Source organism: Leptidea sinapis, chromosome 5, assembly GCF_905404315.1.
Source record: "Leptidea sinapis chromosome 5, ilLepSina1.1, whole genome shotgun sequence".
Taxonomy (NCBI): Eukaryota; Metazoa; Arthropoda; class Insecta; order Lepidoptera; family Pieridae; genus Leptidea; species Leptidea sinapis.
The window spans coordinates 10,254,223-10,281,703 of NC_066269.1; the positions used below are offsets into that span (position 1 = coordinate 10,254,223).

Consider the following 27,481-nt stretch of genomic DNA (forward strand, 5'->3'; position numbering starts at 1 on the left):
TAGTAACACACATCTTGTTAAAGTATTGAGTTATAACAATTGTATTTAAATAGTTACCTTGTGTTTTAGTGGCTTAAACTTTGGTCCATAGGGATCACATTTAATTAATCAATCGCTCATTTACCAAGCACATATGTTTTATGAATAGAAATATAAGCAACAGAAGCAACTATGAAAAAAGATTAAAGCTTCTTAAAATGAATAAGCTCTCTGATAGACGTCATATGCTTGACCACTCATTTTTATATAAAGTTTTAAACAACATGATACACCAAATATCCTGAGCAAAGTAACATTAAACATAACGAGATTAGGGTCAAGAAGCAAACACAAACTTTTCTATCTACCCACCGTAAGAACTAATGTTGGCAGCAATGCGCCACTATATCATGTCTGTCATTCATTAAATAATATTTTGGAGACATCCGGGGCTGATCCATTTTGCAATAGCCTCATAGCATTTAAATGTTAGGTATTGCAACTATAGTATAGTGATTCTTTAATTACTTACATCATATTTTTTCTTATTACCATATATTTTTTTTATTATCAATTTTTTTTATATACTGTATAAGTCTCTGTGTTATATAAGTGCCCAATAGAAATGATTCATTTATGTTGTGTGCTCATACACTGGAACTATTTTTGTGCAACATTTAAGTTTAAGAGTGCATTGTGTATGTTGTTGGAGCACCTTTAAATAAATAAATAATCATGAAATACTATGAAATATCAAACTTATAATTTTTCAGCTCATGGTCAAAGAACACCAACAATATCACACATCACCCAAGAACAGATCAGGGATATTGGAGGACAAGTGGATTTAGACTGTTCTGTACATTATGCTAAAGATTATCCAGTGTTGTGGGTGAGTGAGAACAATTTTTTTTCTTAAAGTGCATTCAATGAACTGTTTCTTATGAATCCTGGACAAATTCCACCATGTTACCACTGGCAAACTTAAATATCATGTAGGTTTTCAACGGAACTCCATGTACAAACAAAATATTCAATGAACATTAGAGTATTTCCAGGACTATATTATGGCATTGGTACTTTAAAAAATAATAGTTAAAAGAAAACTAAAAAACAACCTTTTATAGAAAACTAAAAAATTTTTTCAATAAAACTAAATAACACTTTTTTATAGAAAACTCAAAATATTATTCAATAAAATAAATTTTTTTGTTACAATATCACACACAGAAATTTTTTGTCTTCTTTTTAATGTGGTACTCTATACCAGCTTGTGTTATATTTTTTTTTTGTGATAATGTCATTGTAACAAATAATCAATGCTTAAGCATGCGCCATAGTTCTTGGCACAAAGACGCTACTGGGTTTCAGACATATAAATATTCTTCCTGTAGATCGTGGTATGGTTAATGGTATAAACTATATAAATTATCAAATTGACTTTACCAGTCTGCAAAGTAGCAAATTAATACAAACTTTTGAAAAATTAATTAGATACAAACAATAAAAGTGGCACAGATTGTTTAAATTATTATATTCTCATCCAATTCCTAGGAAAGAAGTAACTAACTCATGGAATCCAAAACGGATGGGCAGCGTTCGAGTTTTTAACTAGTGTGTGTTGCCAGTGATGACTTATACGTTAGACATAAGCAGATGTGGTCGCTCACTATGGATCTGATCAGACAGCTCATGGTCCCTCAATGGAGAGGGCTATGCTCAGAGTTTCCCTGTGAGATCAAATTAGAAATGAGGAGATCCATAGGAGAACCAAAGTCAATGACATAGTTCAAATGATTGCAAAACTGAAGTGGCAGTGGGCAGGGCAGTGGTACTTTGGCGGACAAGATGTATGGTGGGCCAGTAAAGTCATTAAAAGCAAAAGTAAAGCATCGACTGGCGACCACATACCAGAAGATGCAGTGTTCGTAGGCCCCCCACAAGTTGGACCGATGATCTGGTCAAGATCGAAAGACCAATAGTCGTGGAGATCTTTGTGGGAGGCCTTTTTCCAGCAGTGAATGTCTTCAGGCCGATATGATAATAATAATGACAGAATCTTATCCAGATTCTGACATAATATATAACATAGATAGATACAGGTCAAGCTAATATAAAATGTGTAGAATCAAAAAAGTTAGCAATGTTGTTGTGAGTATTTATGGAGTTTCAACAGTGGTTGGTTACCATCAGCTGACCCTTGGTAAAACTCTGGTTAAGAAGTCCCCGACAACACAATTTCCATTCCAATTAACTCGATTTTGGGATGTGTACTTTTCATCCGTGTCGGGACAGCATCCATTTTGATAACTGAAGTGATTGACCTAGGGCATGTGGTCATATCCTATATGTCCAACAATAAGCACCTACTTCTTTGATGATATGCAGAGTCCTATTGGTAATCTCTCTTTCTTCATTATATATATATTTATTATATATTTATTTTTTCTTGTAAGATTTCAGCGAACTCTGGCTTAAATGGCAATAAGAGCCTTTTAGTTATAACATCATGTGGCCACTCCAATCTTTGATAGTCTTTGACAGCTGATGTGTTGGTATATCTATCAATAGTATGATAGATGAACACACATCTGCTTTTAATGTGTCTTGAAATTGACAGATGGTTCCATACCCACATTGTGCACTGCAATTCATTAAATTTAATGAATTAAATTAAATGTGAGCTTTTAACAACTTTTAATAAAAATATTATTTATGTACAAATTTAAACAAAATAGTCAAATTGTAAGTAAAGGTATTTAGTGAGTATAGCTTAATAAAGTCAAAGTCTAAGAAACTAGATTCATTAGGCTTAAACTAAGCTCTTTTGAATTGTCACTATAAATATTTTTTTACTTATATTACTGAATCTACCATATTACGTTCTTAAAAAGTAGAGCTTGTGATAAGAACATACAAGAAACTAAAGAACACACAGGCCACTCTTTTAAATCAAATTAAGTATTTTGGCTGTAATATACATAAACAAAAACTTTGTAAGCGCTAATCTAATATATTAATTGTGTTGAAAGTTAAGTGTTTTAAATATCAAATATTTCATATAAAGTATTAAATGCTTTAAACTTTAGGGCTGGATTTCATTGTTTGTGTAAGAGATAGACATAATATAATTAGAAGGTAATTTCACATCAGGGACAGAAGACTCTTACTTCAACAGTTTAAATGTTGTATCCCCATATTTATTTTAATTTATTGTCAGTACACATCATTATTTTTATCTTAGTTTATAAAGAATGTCAAATACAAATGTTCCTCAGTTAGACCACTTATTTGGGTCCATTTCGTGCAGTATTTGCCAGTCAGTCCAACTCCTTCCAGAAATTCAGAACACTACTGGGGTGTTCACAGACTTTTCGAATCGTTTTACCCGTTGGTTGGTCACCTCTGCACATTCCATTCCTTATTATAACATGACCGTTTCATCCTCGTCCAGATAGCCTCTGCAGTTAGGACTGTCGGCCGATTGCGAATAGGTGCGTGTTTAGTGATGTGTGATCTGTTAGGGTGCCCACCATGATTTGGATATTGTGTCAGTTTAGGCGATAGTACAGGAATCGCTTTCTTTGACTGTCTACAGCTGGGGATATTTATCCATCTGTGAACATGTATGTTGTTGGTGACAGAGCGTATTCTTGAACGCATTTGGCTGAAGGTTAGTGGTAGGAGTGGCAATGGGTCAGCCACTTGGGTCACTGATCCCCGCCTTGCAAGTTAATCCTTTGTTTTTTAATTCCCCAAAGAAACCACTGTGTCCCTTGATCCATTGCAGAGTTATCCAGTTCTTAGAGGCAACTCGCTCCAAGGACAGATGACACTTGTATATTAGTCCTGAGTTGTAGGTATTGCTCCCAAGGGCAGTCAGCATCGCCATACTAGTATTTTACCCAATAAAACTTGATTCTATTCTATTCTATTAAGCCCTATTATTCTGAGTTAGAGGTTAGGAGATTAGTCTCTCACGTCAGAGTGCCACTTGGCAAAGGCCTCCTCTAGCTCTTTCCATTGGAGTCTATTGTGGGTCACTCTTCTCTAGTTCTTTCCCGCATGAGAGTTTGAGTTCATCCTCCCATCTTGGTCAAAGTCTCCTCTGGTCTGTCTAATTGGTATCCATGTGCAACCTCTTGGATACCAATTAGTGACAATTGTGCTCTATTTCTCCTGGCTGTCTCTCAAAATGTGGCCAGGCCATCTCCACTTCTGATGATCTATTTTATTAAGTATGTCTGTTACTTTTGTTTTCTGTCTCAGGTCTTCATTTCTAATTTTGTCTAGTCTGTGTGTTCCCATCATACTTCTTCCCATAGACCTTTAGCAGTACTTAAGCCTGTCTCGGTGCTCATTGTTGAGATAAGATAAGACTTGATACTTTATAATAAATTACGGGTGAAAACCCTACATTTATGAAAGGGGTCACAATATCACATTGAGTCTGTCACCCTGAGACATCTTTATACAAATAATAAACAATAGAGTATTATCACTACAAATAACACTTTCACAACAATATTTATCAAAAGAAATGGACTTGTATCTTTTTTATTTATTTAACCTTACAAAGGTTAGGTTTGATAAATGCAATTATTATTCGCAATTACTGATATGACAATGAGAATAAACTCATTTCAAAACTATATTTTTTATACAATTAAAAATATAGATTAGTTGATAATTGGCATGTTATTTTATTGTTGTAACATATTCAATTAAATATTTTTTCCATTATTAGTTGAAGTTCTATAGTACACTCAAAGACCAGTGGGAGGCTCTTTTGCACAGGATGCTAGCTAGATTATAGCACCACAGCGACGCCTATTTCTGCCGTGAAGCAGTAATTCAAATTCAAATATTTTTATTCAAAATCACTTATTGATCGTCAAAAACTACCCCTCATTCAAAAGAGTTTGCCTCAGACCTGAGAAGAATGGGCGCAAGAAACTCAGCGGGCTTTTTTTCATAAAAAAATATTTATTACTATGTGATATCGTACAATAAACATTTATAATCAAAGAGCCTGAGGGTGTTCGCTTTATTCCCAGTCCGTGGTGTCATTAAGAAAATCGTTTATGCTATAGTAACCTTTCCCACACAAACGTTTTTTAACAATTCTTTTAAATTTCGTAACACATTTGTTTTGTACATTTTCTGGGATCATATTGTAGAAGCATATATATCGCCCAACAAAAGACTTAATAACTCGACCCAACCGAGTAGTAGTCATAACAAGTTTATGTTTGTTCCTCGTGTTAATATTATGAATGTCACAGTTTCTAGAAAATTCCTCAATGTGCTTATGAACATACAGAACATTATCAAAAATGTATTGAGGAGCAACAGTCAAAATATTTATTTCTTAAATTTTTTCTCTTAATGATTCCTTAGGACCTAGGTTATAAATCGCGCGAATAGCCCTCTTCTGCAGCACAAAGGTGCTATTAATATCGGCCGCACTACCCCATAACAATATACCATAGGACATAATACTGTGAAAATAAGTAAAGTATACTTAGTCGCGCCGTATCTATGTCAGTTAACCGTCTAATTTTCTTAACCGCATATGCTGCAGAACTAAGCCTATTCGCCAATCCTTCAATATGGGGGCCCCAATGCAATTTGGAATCAAGAGTAATACCAAGAAATACAGCAGATTCCAATGGTTTTACCACCCCTCCATTTAATAAAATATTTGCATCTACATTTTTAACATTTGACGCGGTAAATTTAGTATATTTTGTTTTATGACTATTTAACAATAAGTTATTGGCGCTAAACCACTACTGGTTTAGCGTACACGATGTCAGATAGAGCATTGTTTACTTCGTCATATAAAACTTGGCTTCGTTTCACTTTGAATATAAGTGAAGTATCATCCGCAAACAATACCACCTTGTGTTTTTTTTCTACAAGGTTAGGTAAATCATTTATATAAATTAAGAAGAGGAAGGGTCCAAGAATAGACCCTTTTGGTACCCCCATACCGAGAGGAGTCCCAGGAGACCTCCTGCCATTCACCTCGACCCTCTGAATCCTATTATTTAAATATGAGATGAGACGATCGAGTGCAGATCCTCTTATACCATAGTGACATAGCTTCCTGACCAGTGTTGAATGTTGAACACAATCAAAAGCATTAGATAAATCACAGAAGATACCAAGTGCATTCTGTGATTCCTCCCAGGCCTCAAAAATAGTCCTTATGAGTTCAACGCCTGCATCCGTAGTAAAGCCAAATTGTTTTATATGAAGTAACTTATAAGTGTTAAAGTGAGTTTAGCATTTGGCTTAAAATATTTTTTTCAAAAATTTTACTTAGGTTCGGCAACACTTGAGACAGGGTGATAGTTATTCGGGGCAGAAATAAGTCCCTATTTAAAAATTGGTGTTATTTCATAAGGTCAGGAAACATGCTCGATACAGCTATTAAAAACTAGTGCTAGATATGGTGCTATGACGTCAATAACTGAACTTATTATTTTTACAGATATGCCCCATATATCAGCAGTTTTTTTGATTTCTAAAGATCTGAAAGTTTTAATTATTTCTGCTGGGCTAGCAACACTGAATTTGAAATTTTGTTAACCTTAACATTTTCCAAAAGAAGTGACTCAGCAACACTGGTGGAGGAGACAAGGGTGCTTGAGATAGAAACTGGAATGTCAGAAAAAAAATTCTCAAAAGCAGAAGCTACTTCCTGCTCAGAGTGGATTTTAGTATTGTTTATTATTAGATTATATTCAAACTTGCAGTCTCTCGCTCTTTCAGATTCCCAGTTAATAACTTTCCAAGTAATTTTTATTTTATTTGAAGCATTTTTAATTATTTCTCTAATATACTTAGACTTAGCAATAGTACATACTTTCTTAAATAATTTTGAATATATTTTCACATATACAAGAAAAGATACATCATGATTACATGATGATCTCTCACTATATAGTTCATATAACCGTTGTCTGCTCCTACGAATACCAGCTGTTGCCCAGTTGTTAAATGACAAGAGACCACCTGAGTTGACTGTCTTTGAAGTAAATATAGAAGCAAACTCTGTTTTAATTATTTTAAATAACTTACCATATTACATCTCATTTGGAGTACTGTTATTATTCAAATACAAATTTGAGAGTTTTTTCGAAACATTGCCTCTATATTTCTCCACTCGCCTATTATTTACCGGAACAAAAATAAACTTTTTAGTTGAAGTACATTTGTTTACTTCAATATTAAAAAAGGTGAATTGACTAAAGTGGTCAGAGCTCACTTTACTAACTATTGTATCAAAGTATGTAGTATTAAAATAATTATTTATTGTTGAACAAAATTAAGATTATAATCAATCTCAAGTATGAAAATAAACAAAAATTATATTTTTTGATTGATAATTGTATCACAAAAAACGGAGGCATCTTGATAATCATAATCATCTCCATCACTGCTGTCATTTTCATTGTCATCATCGTCTTTTGGGTTGTCATCGTCTTGTAATAAGTTATCTGTAAAAGAATGAAAAATTTAATAATCTTTCGGCAAAGAAATTTATTAGTATTTTATTTTTAATTATTACATTTTATAATAATAATGTCGGCAACTAATGATGGCAATTGCTCTCCAACAAACCAGACAAAATCATATTTATCGTCATTTATGGTCCAGCCGGAAGCTTGAGGTGATAGAGATGTCGGGTGTTTTAAATGAGCATTTCTCCAAAACTTTGTAGCGTAACGAACTCGCAGTAAATGCTGATACAATTCACTTTTGCATGGTGGTGGTAGGCTTGATGGATCAAAGTTGCGGATTTTTTTTTCAAAATTATCATCTGATTTTTTAGACCGATAAGTGTTTGAAAACAGATTGAACCGAACTTCATTGACGTTCCAAGAATCACGAGCTCCGTAAATATGACAAATTAACTTTTCTAAGATCTTAAATGTCTCATTCAGCAATTCTTCATCATCTGTTATAATATTTTGACAGGCTAATTGATACTCTTCTGATTGCTCTAACAGTTTAAAAGGTCGAAGTTTACCTTTCCGGAAAGGAGCTGGTGTGTAGTCGCATCCTGTGAGTGCATGAAAGCACACACACACACGTGAACGTAACCACGTGATTGTCCGTACTCTTCCAACATGCCCAATAACTTTTCAATTTTATATCGGTCTGGCTGAAGATTTAACAACCGAATTATTGTTTGGCAAATTAATTTTAAGTTTATAGTTACTTAAATAATATAATAAAAAAAAATCAGCCATACTGAATTATTATGAAAATTATTTTTTTTAAATTTGAAATTAGCGTTAGTAATGTGTAAAACATTACTACTTCAAGGCAGAAATATGGTACCCATAATCTAGCCGGCATCCTGTGCAAAGGAGCCTCCTACTGGTAAATTATTTAGTGTTTATTTAGTTTTTTTTAAACTATCATTTGCATTGTTGAATTAAAAGTAATTCTCTTTTATATTTGTATTGGAAAATTTCCTAATATTAGATAAAGCAGTTAAAGATAATCTTTGAAATTTAAAATTAACATAAATTCTTACCTTATCGACGCTAGATAAAAATTATATAAGTTAACAAAAATCCTATTATTATTATTTTTTGCAAATTGAAAATGGAAAAAATTTATTAAATTAATGTATTGTCATCGATTAATCTACGAAGTTTGAACTAAATCGGGCCGTTTGAAGTGGGTCAAAATCGCGCCCCAATGAGTGGATTACAAACAAACATACATACAGGTGAAGCTAATAAAAAGCGTGTAAAAAACAGAAGCAGTCCGTTGAGTTTCTTGCTGCGCCCGTTTCCTCTCAGGTCTGAGAAATTCGTTTCCGAATGGGTTGTAGTTTTTGACTTTCAATTATAATATTTGAATTTGAACTCTTAGCTGTGTTCATCATTTAATGAAAAAATGCATTGAATAGGTACTGTACAAAAGTCAGGCTTTAGTAACTTTTAGCACGCAAATGTTGACAAATCTATTATTATGTAATTAAATCTTATCTTATTTCAGGTGAAATACGACAGACTGAAAACAACAGAATCACTACCGCTGTCGACAAACTCTGGCCTGATCATCCGGGACTCGAGGTTCTCCTTACGATACGATGATGCGTCGGCCACATATACATTGTCTGTAAGTGTAGATATTACCTAAGCACCTTGAAACAAACAGGGGCGTGCATTGATTTTCTAGAGAGGCTGTAGATGTAGTAACTAGTTGTAGTTGAGATTTACTCCGACAGTACGAAATAAGTTGTATGAAACCCTGCTTGCTTCAAATATACAATTCGGAGTCTGCCTAAAGTAGGTACCTAATAAGAGGATGTCATGCCGATGACAGGCGTATGACGCCAAGCTACATACAGGATGGAAAAAAAACGAATTGTTGGTTTTCATGACTATCTCTTCAATTAATTATGCGTGTTATTTAGAGATAAATTAATTAGTTATAATTTATAACTAACGTAGTAGTTTCTGAAATATAAAAAAAAGTATTTAATGGGTTGGAAACAAAATGCTTCATTGTGTAATATGACATTAAGTACTATCACTCAGTTTCGTCTTCTCCGTAGTCAACAAGTTTGAAAAGAGCAACGGAATAATAATTACGTATTTCAATGGACGATGAAGTCGATGTGGATGGTGAAGATATGGTGTTACCTTCAATTAAATTTTATGGCATAGTGTGCTTTGAATTGCACCGATATTGCGTTTTATATTTCCAACTTGTTGACTACGGAGAAGACGAAACTGAGATATAGTAGTTAATATCATATTACACAATAAAGCATTCTTTAAAGCATTTCCATAACATTAAATACTTATTTTTTGAAGTGAAACTTCTTTAGAATCGTTGTGATTTCAAAATGCAACGGAAAAAACGACAGGTAAGAGACACAAATATAAAAATGTGTAGGATGAAGCCGGCAAATAATGAGACAGAAATATGCATACTATTGAAGTGAAAACTTCTTTACCATCGTTGTGATTTGAAAGTCGATGAAACGAAAAAGCGACAGTAAAAAGAGCAGTCACATCAATTCATAATATTTGACATGGGAGATAATGAGATAGGATGCATAATATAATGTTTTGGTACCAGGCGATCATAGTTAAAGAAGAGATTGTCTTAAGTATGGCGCGAGTATACCTTAATATATTCTGACTCCAAGCGCACGACGTATTACTATATAGACACCAGGAGAACATATTATATTAGTGGTGGTAGGAATGTCTTTCATAGCGGTTGAAATCATGTGTCATCCTCGCAACACGTACCAGGAATTCATATGCAGTTTAGAGGTTCATGCACCATGCAGGTTTCACTTCTGACATGTGTACTTTGTGCGCACGCAATGTTTTTTATATTTCAGAAACTATTATGTTAGAATCAAACGTTGATAGACTATCTGTCACTATGTTTTTTGAAACATCCTGTGTGTTTATATTAATACGTCATTGTGACGAAACGGGCATGAAATGTAATTATCAGAATACTCATTCAATAGAGGCATAGGATAACGGAAACAAATTAAACTAAATTAACTTTAACTCTCGTGCTAATGTTTAGATCATTGTTTCCCAAACATAATTCTGAAATGACCCGGTAAAATGATGAAATTTTATCCTATGGACCTTTTTTAAACAAGGCAGGAGTGTTGCGACCCGGAATTTCATTTTGATGGCCCGGTATAGGGTCGCGACCCGGCAAATGGGAAACGCTGTCCTATATCACATATCTATGTCACGCCCCTGGAATCAAGGCCCTTTGCACAAGAAGCCGGCCAGATTATGGGTACTACAACGGCGCCTATTTCTGCCGTGAAGCAGTAATGTGTAAACATTACTGTGTTTCGGTCTGAAGGGCGCCGTAGCTAGTGAAACTACTGGGCAAATGAGACTTAACATCTTATGTCTCAAGGTTACGAGCGCAATTGTAGTGCCGCTCAGAATTTTTGGGTTTTTCAAGCATCCTGAGTGGCACTGCATTGTAATAGGCAGGGTGTTCGGTACCCAGAGTTCTGCTGCCAATGTTGGGTCATGTGGCAGTGGCCAAGGCTTGGAACTGGGTTTAATTCTTTATAGGTGAAAAAACCTCTCCGAACCAGTTAATTTAACAAAACTTTTATAATTAACCAAAAACAATGTGGTTAACAAATCAGAATTTATTCCGGTTTTCAAGCTTTGGTGCACTGACCGTGGAGTACAAAATGGCGAATAAATAAATATTGTGGTGTGGTCATACGAAGTTTTTATTTTTATTGAAAGTTATGCCTGAATAATTATTTTTTGTTATCAGATCAAGGATATCCAGGAGACAGATGCGGGCTGGTACCAGTGCCAGGTCATCATTTCCATCAGCAGCAAGATCACAGCAGAGGTGGAACTGCAAGTTAGACGGCCTCCCATCATATCTGACAACTCCACAAGGTCTATCGTCACGAGCGAGGGAGAAGGTGACTTACTGATTATTTTATGTCGGCAATAAAAATTTGTGATGTGCCGAGTCGATGTTTTGGTGGATCGAGTCGACTCGAGTCGATTTATAAGGTATTCGAATCATGACTCGATTCCGCGGTACGAGCCCAGTACTCGAGTTTTTGAGTTGACTGGAGTCCATAACTCTACTCTGGAATTTCGAGTTCGCTCCCAATTTCAGAACAACAAGCAAACAATCTAAATGGAGTTAAAACAGCATGTACGTTTCATATAATGACACAGCAAGAATATATACATCAAACATTTTAATGAAAATATTCTTAAACATTACAAAAACATTGCACATACTAAGGCGGTATCTAGGAACCAGAATTAATTTAAATAATTATTAATTAATCAATTTCTTTAAGTTTTATTACATAAAAAAGAGATATTTTTAGAAGCTATTTAAGAACTTAAAATATTTTAGAATCGATTCAAAGTCGATTTTCCTGACTCAAGTACCAGAAGCGGGTCAGACGTACTCGAATCAAAATAAATCGGCATTCGAGTAGGCGAGTACAAAGCGCGAATCGAGTGTGACTCGAGTCAAGCCGTACTCGGCACATCACTAATAAAACATAAGATTATATTGTTGGTGTCGTCCTAGTTTGTCTCTGGTCGCAGTCCCACTTTCTACTCGAACCACACTTAGGAGTACTTCATGTGTTGGGGGCAAGTCCATTAATGTTTCAGGTGGCTATCTTTAGAATAGCCATTAGGCCAATCTGGAGATTAATGATGTTATTAATTGGAGTAAAGTACTCATTTGTTGGAGGACAAGGTCAATCTTTTCAGATTGCTTTGAGAATAATAATAATATTGACATACTTTTTTACACAAATTATCTTGCCCCAAGTTAAGCATATATAGCCTGTGTTATGGATTACAAAACAATGATATATTTAATAGAATATACTTTCTTGAACATACATAAATTCTTATAAACATACATGTAAATCCATGACTCGGAAACAAACATCCATATTCATCATATAAATGCTTGCACCTACCGGGATTCGAACTCGAGACCTCTAGCTTAGTAGGTAGGATCGCTAACCACTCGGCTATACAGGTCGTCAATAAATTAAAATTAATATTATTATAAAAGTATTATATTATATTCGTGAATAAAGTCGAATTAATAAATAACATGTTATTCATTAATACGGCTTTTCTCATATTTTTGTCTGTGTCGGTACCGACTAGTTTCGGGCCGTTTGGAGGTCCTTCATCCGGGGTGAGTGTGGTGTGTTCGCGATAACGTCCCACCTCTTACCGTAAGAGGTGGGACCTCCGAATGGCCCGAAACTAGTAAGTAAAGCGGTATTATTAAATAATTTAATAATGACTCACGAAAGTTTTAATAATTTAAATAACATGTTTATATTTTTTTTTAATCATCAACATTACATATATTACACATTTATATAAACTTATGCTAGGTACAATTCTGATATGTGTAACAATTAAAGATGAACACATCATTCAATGGTAACAGTGTGATTTATACAGTCAAAAATGTCTTAAGTACTAAAATTTATATAAAGTAAGGATATAATTTATATGGTTTTATAATGAAGTGGATATAGGTACATACTACTTGGAAAAAAAACACGTCACAGGTTAGCTTGATGTGCGAGAATTTTTACAAACTTTTTTGAATTATCGTTGAAAATATAGATATCTGAATTTTTTGAGTTAACTTCGTTGTATAATCTACAAAGCCTGACGACGGGGGCGTTGAGTCCAATGTCTGTTCTGCAGTAAGAAATGTGAAAGATCTTGGATATCGTCTGTCTTGGGTATTAAAAGGGTACTGAGAGGGATATGCATTCTTGAAGGTCAGAATTATTTATTTTATTATTAACTATTTTGTGCAGAAATAATAAATCTAGGTAGCTGCGACGAGATTTTAGTGACTGAAGTTTAAAGAAGTCGAGGCGTTGGGTATAAGGGCATCTATAAGATATTCCAGGTGTTGAAAAAGACGATAGATGTCTCGAAAAAGACTGCTGTATTGAGCCGTTGAGTTGCTCAACCTAGTTGTCAAATCTTTAACAGAAGTTTGTAGATTTTTATTGTCCGTTTGAAGATATTTTATGACTTCATTTTTTTCGTCCAACGATTTTTTGAGATTGCTTATTGAAGCACTCAAAGGAATCTTGGTAGCTTCTCACCTGTGTTTTGATGTTCTTTAATTATTAGCGACACTTCCTGTCTGAGAATGTCACGAAGACGGTTTTCTGTTACGAAATGATCTTGGTTGTTAGGAGACTGCAATACTGGGTTAGCTTTATTGACATTTGTGTCAATGTTTAAAGATGTTGAGTTCAGAGCTGGCGTATCTGTCAACGAATGACGTTTGCATTTGCCACATTTAACAGTCCGGTTCAGTTCTTAACGATGATCTTTGAATTTTGCCGAATTAATATTCATACAGGAAAAGTGGTGTGGACCCTTGCACGGGGAACAGTTAAAAAGGCATCGGTCTATCTTTTTATTACCCTCTCGGCAATTCATAGTGCGGATGCTTCAAATCGACACAAGCGCCTAGTTCCGCTGATAATAAACTTCAATGAATGTTCAAGTAGGAATTTAATCCTTCACCCAATAATCTTGTTATTAAATTATTGAATTATAAATATAAAACAAAAAATTTTTGGAGCTGTGATTCGAACTCGTTTCGACGCGGCACAATCTAACGCCTTAGTTAGCCACAGAGCCACGAGGATGACGCAATAACTGCAAACTGAGTTCACGTTAAGTACTTGGGCAAAACGATCAACACGAAACTGCTACCAAACTGCAACCCGACGGCACATGACAAAAATTTGCATTGAAAGTGCTCCCACCTATTCTATTAGGTACGCGGCAACTTCACCACGATGGCGATAATTTAACATACATGACAGATGGATAATTGGATAGATGGAGCTAGTGATAGCAAAAAACTCACTTAACTTACTTATTAAAGACTTGACTATCGTGTTGTAATCATTGAATGGCTCTCCTTATCAAAAGGTGACTGCTGAACTTAAGTTCATTAATAAACGAATAATTATTTCCACCCACACAACAAACATCAGTATGCATTCAATACGGTCTACAACAATAGTAAAAAGTAGAAACTATAAACATAATTAGCGCCATCTAGCGACGGTACGCTAAGAGCGTAAAATAACGCAGCGCCATCTCTTGGCCTGGGTACACTGATTTTACAAGATAAAAACATGAGTTGCACATCTATCTCTAGTATATAGTGTATTATCTTTGCTCTGCGTTGCACGCGGTGGAAAAGGATCGAGCACATACTGGGGTGTGCCAGATACAGATACAACCTGGAAACACCGACCAAGGACTCAAGGAGATTAATTTTGTTTGTTTGGTTGTACGTGACGGAAAATTACTTTAACAGTGCACTGTAGCGTTCTAATACTAAAGAGAACTAGAATTTTTAAATTTCATTGGCTGATCCGGAATTCACTTACAAGTTCTTTATCCTTTCAGCGACACAGATGGAATGCTATGCTGGTGGGTTTCCGGTACCGAAGATATCCTGGCGAAGAGAAAACAACGCGATCCTACCGACTGGTGGCTCTATCTATCGGTAACGAGACAATACCTCCACTAATACCTTTTTTTGACAGATAGGTTAAAGGGTACAACTCAGGAACAGTGACGACGAGTGGTTCTCGTCTAACAGCAATACGTTGTTGTTCTCTATATGCTTATGGCAAAGTCTTCTACAGCAAGGTTTTTGGAAAAATAATCATACTATGAAATATACAGAGTGACGGGTGAGATACTTATGATAATTAAGGACAGTTTATAATGATGATTGAGGACATCTTCTATCCATTAAAAACTTATAAAGGTTAAAATCAAAATATTTTCTATTCATCAATGCCAATGGCAATGACACGTTATGACATTTTTTGATTGGTACTTGTACGAATGTGTTAGATAAGCAAGCCTTTTTCTATATTATATGCTTTTAGAAATTAATAAACTGTTCTCTGACTTTTCCCAATACTTGTAGTATATGACGGTATTACTTGCCAAAGTTCATACTTGTAGTTCGACCAAAAATACCGTATAAATTCGTTCGAAATATACGTTTTTTGCGATATAAATTTACTTTTCAATAGACTGAATACCTGATATATTTGGTATACCGGTTTTATTTCACCTCGATACCTCCACGCGTTCCTGAGATAAAGGGTCTTGACAGACAGACCGACTGACGGACGACAGAGTGAAGCTTGAAGTGTCCTTTTTCTTTTTAATGTACGAAAGCTTAAAAACAATTAAACTAATATTAACCACGTTGAATTGCATCATATTTTCTGCAGTGGCAACATTTTGAGGATTCCGAATGTACGCAAGGAAGACCGCGGGACTTATTACTGCGTGGCAGAGAACGGGGTGGGAAAAGGCGCTCGCAGGAACATCAACCTCGAGGTGGAGTTCGCACCGGTGGTCACTGTGCCGAGACCAAGACTTGGACAGGTAATCAGAAAATCAAAAATATCCGCATACATTTTGGTCATAAATCCAAAAGGGACAGAACATTCCAAGACTTAGAATATACTAACGTATAGACACAGCAAGATACAGCAGGGAAAGCGAATCTATTATAATTGTAACCGATTTTGATTGACAAATCGTAACCACTCAGCCAAGCTTGGAAATAGCTCCTTACGGCCCTACAAATTAACTTGGCATAAACACCAGAGAAAAAACCAAGAATATGCAAAACCACATGAGACTAACTAACACACAAATTGACGTAATAATATTTAATTAACGTTATTTTATTATTTGAGCTGTTCGAGTATAGTAGTGTGTTTAATGGATGGAACGTAAGATGTAATATTATTTGAGCTGTTCGAGTATAGTAGTGTGTTTAATGGATGGAACGTAAGATGTAATATTATTTGAGCTGTTCGAGTATAGTAGGGTGTTTAACTGATGGAACGTAAGATGTAATATTATTTGAGCTGTTCGAGTATAGTAGTGTGTTTAATGGATGGAACGTAAGATGTAATATTATTTGAGCTGTTCGAGTATAGTAGGGTGTTTAACTGATGGAACGTAAGATGTAATATTATTTGAGCTGTTCGAGTATAGTAGTGTGTTTAATGGATGGAACGTAAGATGTAATATTATTTGAGCTGTTCGAGTATAGTAGGGTGTTTAACTGTTGGAACGTAAGATGTAATATTATTTGAGCTGTTCGAGTATAGTAGTGTGTTTAACTGATGGAACGTAAGATGTAATATTATTTGAGCTGTTCGAGTATAGTAGTGTGTTTAATGGATGGAACGTAAGATGTAATATTATTTGAGCTGTTCGAGTATAGTAGTGTGTTTAACTGATGGAACGTAAGATGTAATATTATTTGAGCTGTTCGAGTATAGTAGTGTGTTTAACTGATGGAACGTAAGATGTAATATTATTTGAGCTGTTCGAGTATAGTAGGGTGTTTAACTGATGGAACGTAAGATGTAATATTATTTGAGCTGTTCGAGTATAGTAGTGTGTTTAATGGATGGAACGTAAGATGTAATATTATTTGAGCTGTTCGAGTATAGTAGGGTGTTTAACTGTTGGAACGTAAGATGTAATATTATTTGAGCTGTTCGAGTATAGTAGTGTGTTTAACTGATGGAACGTAAGATGTAATATTATTTGAGCTGTTCGAGTATAGTAGTGTGTTTAATGGATGGAACGTAAGATGTAATATTATTTGAGCTGTTCGAGTATAGTAGTGTGTTTAACTGATGGAACGTAAGATGTAATATTATTTGAGCTGTTCGAGTATAGTAGTGTGTTTAACTGATGGAACGTAAGATGTAATATTATTTGAGCTGTTCGAGTATAGTAGGGTGTTTAACTGTTGGAACGTAAGATGTAATATTATTTGAGCTGTTCGAGTATAGTAGTGTGTTTAATGGATGGAACGTAAGATGTAATATTATTTGAGCTGTTCGAGTATAGTAGTGTGTTTAATGGATGGAACGTAAGATGTAATATTATTTGAGCTGTTCGAGTATAGTAGTGTGTTTAATGGATGGAACGTAAGATGTAATATTATTTGAGCTGTTCGAGTATAGTAGTGTGTTTAATGGATGGAACGTAAGATGTAATATTATTTGAGCTGTTCGAGTATAGTAGTGTGTTTAATGGATGGAACGTAAGATGTAATATTATTTGAGCTGTTCGAGTATAGTAGTGTGTTTAACTGTTGGAATGTAAGATGTAATATTATTAAATAATACACAACGATTTATTTTATCTGTATTATTGATTGATGTAAAGATGTTGTAATGCTGCTTATTATAATCATGAAAAATGAATGAAGGAATCTAGGTTAAGTACAAAAAGTAAGTCATTATTTTTCTGACAGAACTATTATAGCAACACAGAACAACAGACATTACAGAGCAATTAACAACAAAAGCTAAAACGTTACAATGACATTTTCAACAACAAAGTAGCGATAGCAGGAAAATATCACATTTAACTGTAATGAAGCTGCAAACCGTACTGACGCACTGTGAAAGGAAAACGGAGAGGATTTCACTTTCCACTAGGTCCATGGATAATGTAGCCGTGAAGTACATAGTCAATTATAGATGTTGTTTCCAGGCGCTACAATACGACATGGATCTGGAGTGCCACGTGGAAGCGTATCCTCCACCAGCCATAACCTGGCTGAAGGATGAAGTGCAGCTGTCCAACAACCAGCACTACAGGTGGGTACAAGATTATTTATGAGAAAAAGGCATAAAAGGCATTTATTTTCTCAAAATTGATTCCTTTAGAATTCTTTCCGATGTCATTTCTAATAACTACTAGATACTACTACCGCTCCGGAAATAAATGGCGCTCTGAGAGAGAAGAAGCGGCGCAAGAAACTCTCCCAGCATTATTTTTTTGCGCTCTTTTCAATAAAAATATACAATATTGTACAGTCATTTCTATCGCCATAAAATAATCACAATCTAAGTCCCAGGCTGTCCGATCATTTAGATATTCCGCAGTGGAGTAATAGGATTTACGACATAGCCATTTTTTTATAAAACATTTAAAATTATTTATAGATAATGCCTGAACAGTTGCTGGGACTTTATTATAGAAGTGTATACATTTACCCTTAAAGCTATTATGTATCTTATTAATTGATTGCCTAGTTTTACTATTTCCTATCTTATTAAGGTTTTGTATTAAACACAATTGATACACGTGCAAAGGTACGCGAAGCTAATTATGAACTGTACAAAATCATTATAAATTTCACAGTACAAAAACATGTAAGTGGGAAATATTCGCGTTATGTGGTCGATTAAACTTACTTGTTATGAATTATTTTAAAATATTATTATGAATTACCCCTATAACGCGGAATAGAGCACCTGTATATATTGTGTCTTACATGGCAAATGAAATATTCCAGGATATCTCACTTCGCGACCGCTGATGAGTTCACAGACACCACGTTGAGGGTAATTACCATCGAGAAACGACAGTACGGGATATTCACATGCAAGGCGCAGAACAAGCTTGGACGCGACGAAGGAAAGGTCGAACTGTTCGGTGAGTGCAACGGGGATTATGTTTCAATAATATCCCGATAAAGTTAAAAGTACCTGCAGTCAATGACGTTCTATACATATAGACATATCACGTCGTATAAAAACAAAGCCGAAATATATAACATGATAAAAATAAGACAATAATAAGTAGAGACCGGATTATATGCAAATGCATATTGCATATGCTTTTTCATATTTAGTACCATTTCTAAAAATCTGCCCAGTAACCTCAGTAGACGTAGTACGCTCCTTTTCCGGTTACAAAAATGTATTAAGCGATCATAGACACAATTTGTCTACAGAACATTTAGAACAGTACTTAGTAGTACATATTTTTAAGGGGTTAATCTTAAATTTCATTGTTACCTTAGTAGGTATATCTTGTAATAGTTTCTTTCACAAATACGATTGTCAGTACAAGCATTTATAAAATAAAATAAAAATATGACTTTTTATTTTTTCCTGTTTAATTGTATGCATATTTTGGCCATTTTTATGGATTTTCGTACATATTTTGTAGCATATAATCCGGTCTCTAATAATAAGCTTCGAAAGCTATATCTATACATTGCCGCATTTACTCCAGTTGTTTAAAATATTCTTGGTCAATAAGCAGCAATGTAAAATACTTATTCAGATTAGGTTTGATTTGCACAGTAACAGTTTTACACAAATTATCTTACCCCAAACCATGGGTACAAGACATCGATATATTTAATACAATACAATACTTACTTAAACATACAAAAATACATATTAACATCCATGACTCGGAAACAAACTTTCATATTCATCATATAAATCATTGCACCTACCGGGATTCGAACCCGGGACCTCTAGCTCAGTAGGCAGGTTCACTAAGCACTGGGCAATAGGAGTCGTCATCAGTTGTTACACGACTAAGCAGAAAAGTGTGCTTACGTTGTTGTAAGCACACTTTTGCCGTTCCGCTATCAGACTGCGAATGATGTGTCTTTATATGTGGATAGAACATCATTGCCTCCCAATATATGTTTTTCAAGGTGTATCCAATTTTCTGCAGAAGGTCAAAAAATTTATCAGATTCCTACAATAGTCACTTTTTATACATATTTTGAAAATTGGCTGTATGTTGATTTAAATTCGCGCATTGATTTAATTATTTTTTTTGCTCGCAATTGTGTTGAAAAACGTATTGAAGTCGTGTGCATTTCCGTTACTGATCTTTACACTCTTGGCTCTCTTATCGCCTAGTACCGCATCAAGTAGTACCATGATGGTGACGGATTTATAAGTGATTTAAATCTTATGTATTACTAGTGTAGCCTGTACTGTTTTAAATATTTCTTTGCTTAAACTTTTTTTTTTCAAGCATGCATAGCATGTAACTGAAATGAGAATAGGAACAATCGAGCGATTTAAGTGAAATTTTGAATTTTTATCTGTGGGCTATCAGGCTTCTAGGCTTGTCACCAAGTAGATATATAGTAATAATAATATGACTAATAGTTTATTACAATATAATACAAAAATATACATGATTAGTGTTGGGGTCTGATTGATGAGTTAACTGTTAGTGTAGGAGTCACCATAATAGTTATTGAGTTATTAACGAAAAACTAAATGATAACTTTTTTTCATCTTAATTTATTTGGTCATTTCATACTTGTGATGCATTTTTCTACATGTCAATCCGTATTGTATGAGCCATCGCTTATATATTCGGGAGATTTTTATCAAGATGACAACCCTGTTTTTGCACAGGGTGCTTCTAAGTAGGTGCCACAGCGGTTCAATTGTGTTTCGGTTTGTGGTTGTTGTGGTTCGGTTCTAAACTTAAATCATTGGGCTAATAAGACAACATCGTATGTCTCGAAGTGACGAGCGCAAATGCGATGCAGCCCAGAATTTTGGGTTTTTCAAGGATCCTGAGGGCCACTGCATTGTAATGGGCAGGGCGTATTACTTGCCATCAGGTGAACTTCTTGTTGGTCACATATTCTTATAAAAAAAAAATACAAAAAGTCGCATTAATAGGTGTACCTATACTGTAAATATTATACTATACTAGCTGACCCGACAGACGTTGTTCTGTAGATAATAAAAAAAATACTGTTTTATAGTAATTTGCCAATAATATTTCAAAAGATCAAGTCGCTGTTGTTATAATGAAATTGTTTCACAGCGGAACTGTCAAACCGTGCGTCACTAAGTTCTCTCATAGAAAATATGTCCATACAAAACAATTATTGAAAATGAAAACAATTATGGGTCCCAAGTCGAAATAAAAACTATCCTATCTCTCAAGTTGGACCAAACTGCACTCCATGAAGTAATCACCATTAAAATCCGTTCATTAGTTTAGGATTATTCACTTTATTCATGTAGGTCACGAAAATGACACTTGTGAATGTCAAAAAAATAAATAAATTCGTAAATCGTTGAGCTATTGAGAAGAATTTGCAAGAAACTTTCAATTTTAGTAATTTTTTTTTAATCCCGGTTCATGATGTTCCTATTCTTATGTGTACTGTTTGTAAATCTAGAGACAATAATCCCGGTTTGCCCGCCGGCCTGTGGCCAGACCCGTGTGTCTAGCGGGGCGGCGGTTATTACCCTGAGTGACGTCACGATGCTAGTATTGTTCGTAACTACATTCGTCTACGCTTTTAGGTGAGTTTTGCATGACTTTGGCATGTTTTTAAGTTATTTGTTTGCCGTTTTTATTTTTATTTCACTTTTTTGATATGTATGTAAAAGAAATCTACAGTTGGAAGACAGGAGCTCAAACTAGAGGGAGGGGGAGGGGGTAAAGCTAAACCATAGTATAGGTTTTTAACTTGTGGTATGATTCACCTTCATTTCAAGGCGTATATAATCTTGTACTGTATGAGGTCCTCTTTGAGACGTAATACTCCTTGGAGTTCATAGTTTTTTTTTTTATTGGAATAGGAAAATAAACGAGCGTACCAGTCACCCGATGGTAAGTGATCACCGCTACCTACAACTCCATAGGGATCACATGAGGGTCATCCAGTGGGTTTTTAGTACACGGTTAGTTTTAAGGAACAAATGCTTGGTTGTACTCGGAATAAAGTTGGTTCTGGCAACACCAGAAGAATTAATAAAGGGAGTTGTTGCCAATCCTAAAATTAAATTCAATCCGCATATTAGCGTTGTTTTTACGGGAGGGATCTTACAGTCAAATTAAGTTGAAACTTGAACTGCTTCTCAACTTGGAAAATTTATTATTATCAACTTCTTTGACTAAGTACCTACAATTATAGTTATTTGTAATTGAAATCTTTTATTTAAAATGTTATAAATGATGATCTTTACTATTCATTGTGTGTAAGTTTCACAAAACACTTCAACACGTGTACGAATCAGCTTCAGGATCTGTAAGTCGCCAAATGCTGGAAAGAGAGTATCACAGTGGAGAGAGAAACACTTGTAGATGTGATAAAGTTGTTGTGTATTAAAATAATAAAAAAACTAACGGTATTATTGTCTCGGCATGGCTTAGACGCGTGTTTTGTTGAACATTGACCTAACAATAACGACGGACGTCTAAAGTGGATTTTATCTTTTTCTATTACAAAACAGTGCATCTTGTGTTTAACTAAAACGTCGTTAAACACAACATAAACGGAAGTGTACAGAAACAATTAACGGAACGTAATTTTTGTCAGCTGTCAATGTCATCATATAATCTAAATCTTCCATAATTATGATTAAATCTATTATGACACTTTGTTAGACACACCTTGACAAGCTTCGACTCGTGTCTAAAGATTGTTGAACCCTAATCAATACAAAGACACAGATTTGTAACAGAACTTTTTTTAAACAAGTGTTCAACACATGCTTAACTTTTTTGTAATAACACAGTAATACTTTAAGTTATTTAGTGTGAGTTCGGATAGTAACACTAATAAAGATTATCATTTATAACGCTTGAAACTTTAAGGATTTTCACAAAATAACATTTAATTTTATTAATTTTGAGTGTGCAATGTTAAAAATAAATAATTTATGTTTTTTTTTAAGTATAGTCTTTAGATGTAGATTATTACAGAACACTCTCAATACATTTTTTTCATATAAGTTACCTGAATGGTGAATTTGTATACCGCGAATTCGGGCTATTTGTCACAAACTGACGTGTATTGTAACACTTTTTTACACAAAACCAAGCCCATAAGGCCATTGACAGTGGGTCAGTTTAAAAAAAAAGATTTTTGAAGAAAAATTAAATTGTTATTTATGTTTCCAGAGTCCCCGGTGCCAGACATTAATTACCCGGGGTTAAGGTTGGACCCATTGGTATACCCTAACAAGGTGACCCATGACCTAAAACCCAGACTGACAATGCTTATACAACTGGTTTTAATTGTAATTGCTTTTGGAGTTATATAATTTTTTAATGAATCAAGTGACTGACACACGGGCGAGCATGTTCGCGAACTTTAGCTCGACGAGCTTAGTACATGTTAGTTTGCGTATACTGAAATAACAGCCAAGTGCCTATATAAATTTATGATGAAATGCGCTTTTAAAATATTATTTTTTGTTATTATTTACTTTTAAGGGCGCAGACATAACACATTAGGTATCACTAAAAATCCGTACTATTACTACATATTTTTTTTATTAATACATAGTATAAAGGCAAGTGGAACGAATTCTATGACTGTTAGTTTATAACGTAGAGTCGAGCAAGTTCGCAAACATGGTCGTGATAACGTAGCTCTGTCGTCTGTCAGTAACTTAATATTATTATAAGAGTAACATTTTATACTTTGATACTGGAAATTACTTACCAGATTAGCATTTTTTCCAACTTTCCAAATACATACAAAATATGTGAGAGTGAAGGTTTGGCTCGGCGAGATGATGCGATGTAATAAGATTAAACGTAAGTTGTACCAAATAGATATTAATTATTTTTGTATATACAGAATGAATCAATCGACAGTGTTAAAATGAAATCTTCTCACATTGTTTTCAATTTTTATTCATGTACCAATCATGACTGATTTTTTTATTTTTAACTATATGGGTCAATTTGTAATACTTATCTCAAACTTACTGAATATGACTTGTTACATTTTGGAAATGAGATATTGATTTATTATCAAAAAAGTTCTCATTTGAGACTACTGCTTAAGCAGAAGCGAGAACAAAATCCAGTGTCAACAAAAATGAAAGGATCAAGAGTATAAATTTGTCCCGAAAAATCTTCTTATTCCCCTTCAAACAGATTGGGTGGAGGATACGTCGGGTATAAATACCCACACCAAACTAAACGAAGACTAGTCAGTCTTCAAGTCGACTTTTATACATATTTAATTTGTAACCAAAATTTACTAACGATGCGGGACTCGAACCCGCGACCTCTCGCTTTACGTGCGAGCGCTCTTCTACTGAGCCAACCGTTCGAGTGACGCATTGATCGTAAATCTTGGTATGTCTATTTCAACTCTCCGATTCCTCCAGCTTGAAGTATTTTGAATTACCAAATGCCTCGCTTCTAATGTATAAAAAAATTATTTCTTTACTCCAATTTCTAGATATTGTGTTATGATGAGAGCAGACCTTACGATCTTTGTTTTAGCCCCTTTAAAAAACCCTATAAGGCTTTAGCCTTAAAGGTTATTTTTGTAATTTTGTAGGTTTAAAAGTATTTGTAATGTCGCGTTACCAATGCTTCTAAATAATACAAGGTAATTAATTATGTGTTGTGTTTGAATGTAAGTTCTTTTATTTATTATATTATGTAATCAACTAAAACTAAAATTATCAAACATTCCATTTTGGGAAAAAAATCTCTTTAGACTGTTTAAATGCCATCCATTTTTTTACATTGTAATAATGTGTTTTTCTAGGCTATCTAATTTTAACACTTGACGACTGTGTGATCTGATTTAGATAGTTTTTTATTTAACTATTTTTTACGGAATATTCTGTGGATATTTTTAAATAGGTTAGGTAAGTTTTATGAATCTTACAATTAGTGTTAAATAAATAAGTCGAACCACACTAGCCTTCCCAAATTGGCGGTGACCCAGGGCACTAGACATTTCAAAAAAAAAGCTGGGAGAGTTTCTTGCGCCGCTTCTTCTCTCTCAGAGCGCCATTTTTTCCGAAGCGGTAGTAATATCTAGTGTAATAGAAATGACTATAAAGAGAATTCTAAAGGAATCTATTTTGAGAAAATAAATGCCTTTTTCAGATACACCAAAGTCGAAAGTGCCGTACGGCACACTATTCCCTCACCAAGTTCTGACTCTTATTGTGTTTATTAGGTGGTTTATTTTGCATGGTCTTATAGCTTGTTTCAATAGCTTTCTGATACATTCCCTCAGGAACGGAAAAGCCCTTTCCGTTCCATGGCACAGAGCATTCCACACATAGTTGTTGAAACAAAGTATATTAAGTAAAATATTTTTATTCACAATAGGATTTCAAATTACTTAATAAACGTTGAAATTGCTCTATTATCCCATAAAAAAGTTGAATAATCAATGACGTTCTATACACATAGACATATCACGTCGTATAAAAAAAAACGAAACATGGAACATGACAAAAATTACACCATAGTAAACTTCGACTACTAATATAATATATACATTGCCGGATTTATTTTAGATGTTTAAAATATTTTTGGTCAATAAACAGTAATGTAAAACATTTATTCAGTTCAGATTTTATTCGGACAGTGACAGTTGACACGACTAAGCAGAAAAGTGTGCTTACATTAGCACACTTTCTGTTCCGCTATCAGACTGCCAATGATGTATGACTTTATGGATAAAACCAAATACCAACAGATAAAATTTAAAAAAAAAATAAGTTTGATAAACAAATAAATAATTATTATTAAATTTAATATTGTTTTGTGAAAGATTCTAACCAAGAGACCTATCAATTTCAAAGCCCCAACCCGAAACGGCTATCCAAATTAAACCTGTGAGCAATTGATGTTTTTGGCAGCTATGTGCCAACATTTTTGTGATTTTATTTTATAAATTTAATTAACATTTATTTTTACAACAATATTATAAATAAATAGATGATTTTTGATCAATTTTTATCTATAAGATGACATCAAATCTACTTTTACTATGACATTTATGTTACATTTTTCTCTTTGGAGTTTGTGTGAATTGATAATAGATTTCAAACACAATATTGAATAATCTTCTTAGTAATATAAAATATTTAAATGATATTTGTACATGGTCAATTAAATCAAGGTCAAATATTTAAATCACTGATAAACTCATTGGCCTATACTTACCAATGTTAAAATGAACTCGTTGGTGACATCATTGGTGCACTTAAAAGTCACGTGCTCGGCCGAGCGGTCGAATTCAATGACCTGTGTTGGATATAAATTTGTCTTATAACACATTTCTCCCGATTATTTTCATATAAACCGAAACCATTTTTTTATATTATTTCAATGACTTATATTATTATATAACAAATCTATATATTAATACTTTTTTTAAATTGCGCGAACTGATGAATGTTAACTTTAATAATGTTCTTTTTTTAATAATAATGATGCCTTATAAATACATTAAATTAATTAAATTAAATATTAAACACACTATTGCTGGAATGACACACATGCTTATAAAGGTATAAGTTGTTGACAAAAATAAACCCTTACGAAGTTCAAGGTAAAATAATTATGAATGATGGCCCAATTACGAATTACCTTTGAGCGAATACTAGTACTTTTAATTGGCTCTAATAAAAAAAAATCTTAATCTCAAGATTCAGCTCAACCACTCGAAAGAGTTTTAAATGAAAACTCAAGTGAATTGCGCAAATATTATAGTAACCAAAATTAATGAACGATGCGGTACTCGAATCCGGGACCTCTCGGGTTCCGTCGGAGCGCTCTTACCAACTGAGCCAACAGTTCGAGTGATGCATGGATCGTAAATCTTGGTAGGTCTTGTTCAACTCTCAGGCTGTGGCTCCATCTATAGGATCTACTTTACAGTTGATAACCTCCTTAACTCAAACCCAGAAGTTTGGGATATCAACCTAAAAAACAAATGATCATATCATGTCATTTTAATCGGGTCCTGAGTAACAGTTTCTGTGCACTGATGGCATGTGTCTCTACAGTTTAGTGATTTTATATGTAACTTAGTGTAGTTTTTACGAGTATACTTTTGTGTGGTTTAAAATAAATGATTTATACAAGATTGTTTTTTATTTTAATACTCTGATATTAGATTACTGTGTGATATTAGATGATATAAAATTATTCCCATGACATTTTTTTTCTAATACTATGAAGTGATGACGAAATTAATGAATGCCACTGTTAAATTATATCTACAAACATATGCAAAAAAGTACTCCTATGCAATAAACAAATACTTAGAAGTGATTAAAAGTACA

At 34.2% G+C, this 27,481-nt stretch overlaps 1 protein-coding gene across 1 annotated transcript in view; it reads left to right on the top strand.

The window, feature by feature from the left end:
* LOC126964425 (lachesin) overlaps positions 1-27,280 on the top strand; it is a 28,591-nt gene extending 1,311 nt beyond the window's left edge. The window contains exons 2-10 of the mRNA XM_050807526.1: positions 753-871; positions 9,004-9,126; positions 11,293-11,449; positions 14,982-15,081; positions 15,827-15,983; positions 18,126-18,232; positions 18,934-19,073; positions 21,598-21,724; positions 23,328-27,280. Of these exons, the coding sequence (XP_050663483.1) occupies positions 753-871; positions 9,004-9,126; positions 11,293-11,449; positions 14,982-15,081; positions 15,827-15,983; positions 18,126-18,232; positions 18,934-19,073; positions 21,598-21,724; positions 23,328-23,349 (1,052 nt within the window). The 3' untranslated portion in view covers positions 23,350-27,280. The remainder of the gene's footprint in view (positions 1-752; positions 872-9,003; positions 9,127-11,292; positions 11,450-14,981; positions 15,082-15,826; positions 15,984-18,125; positions 18,233-18,933; positions 19,074-21,597; positions 21,725-23,327) is intronic.
* Positions 27,281-27,481: the final 201 nt, after the last annotated feature.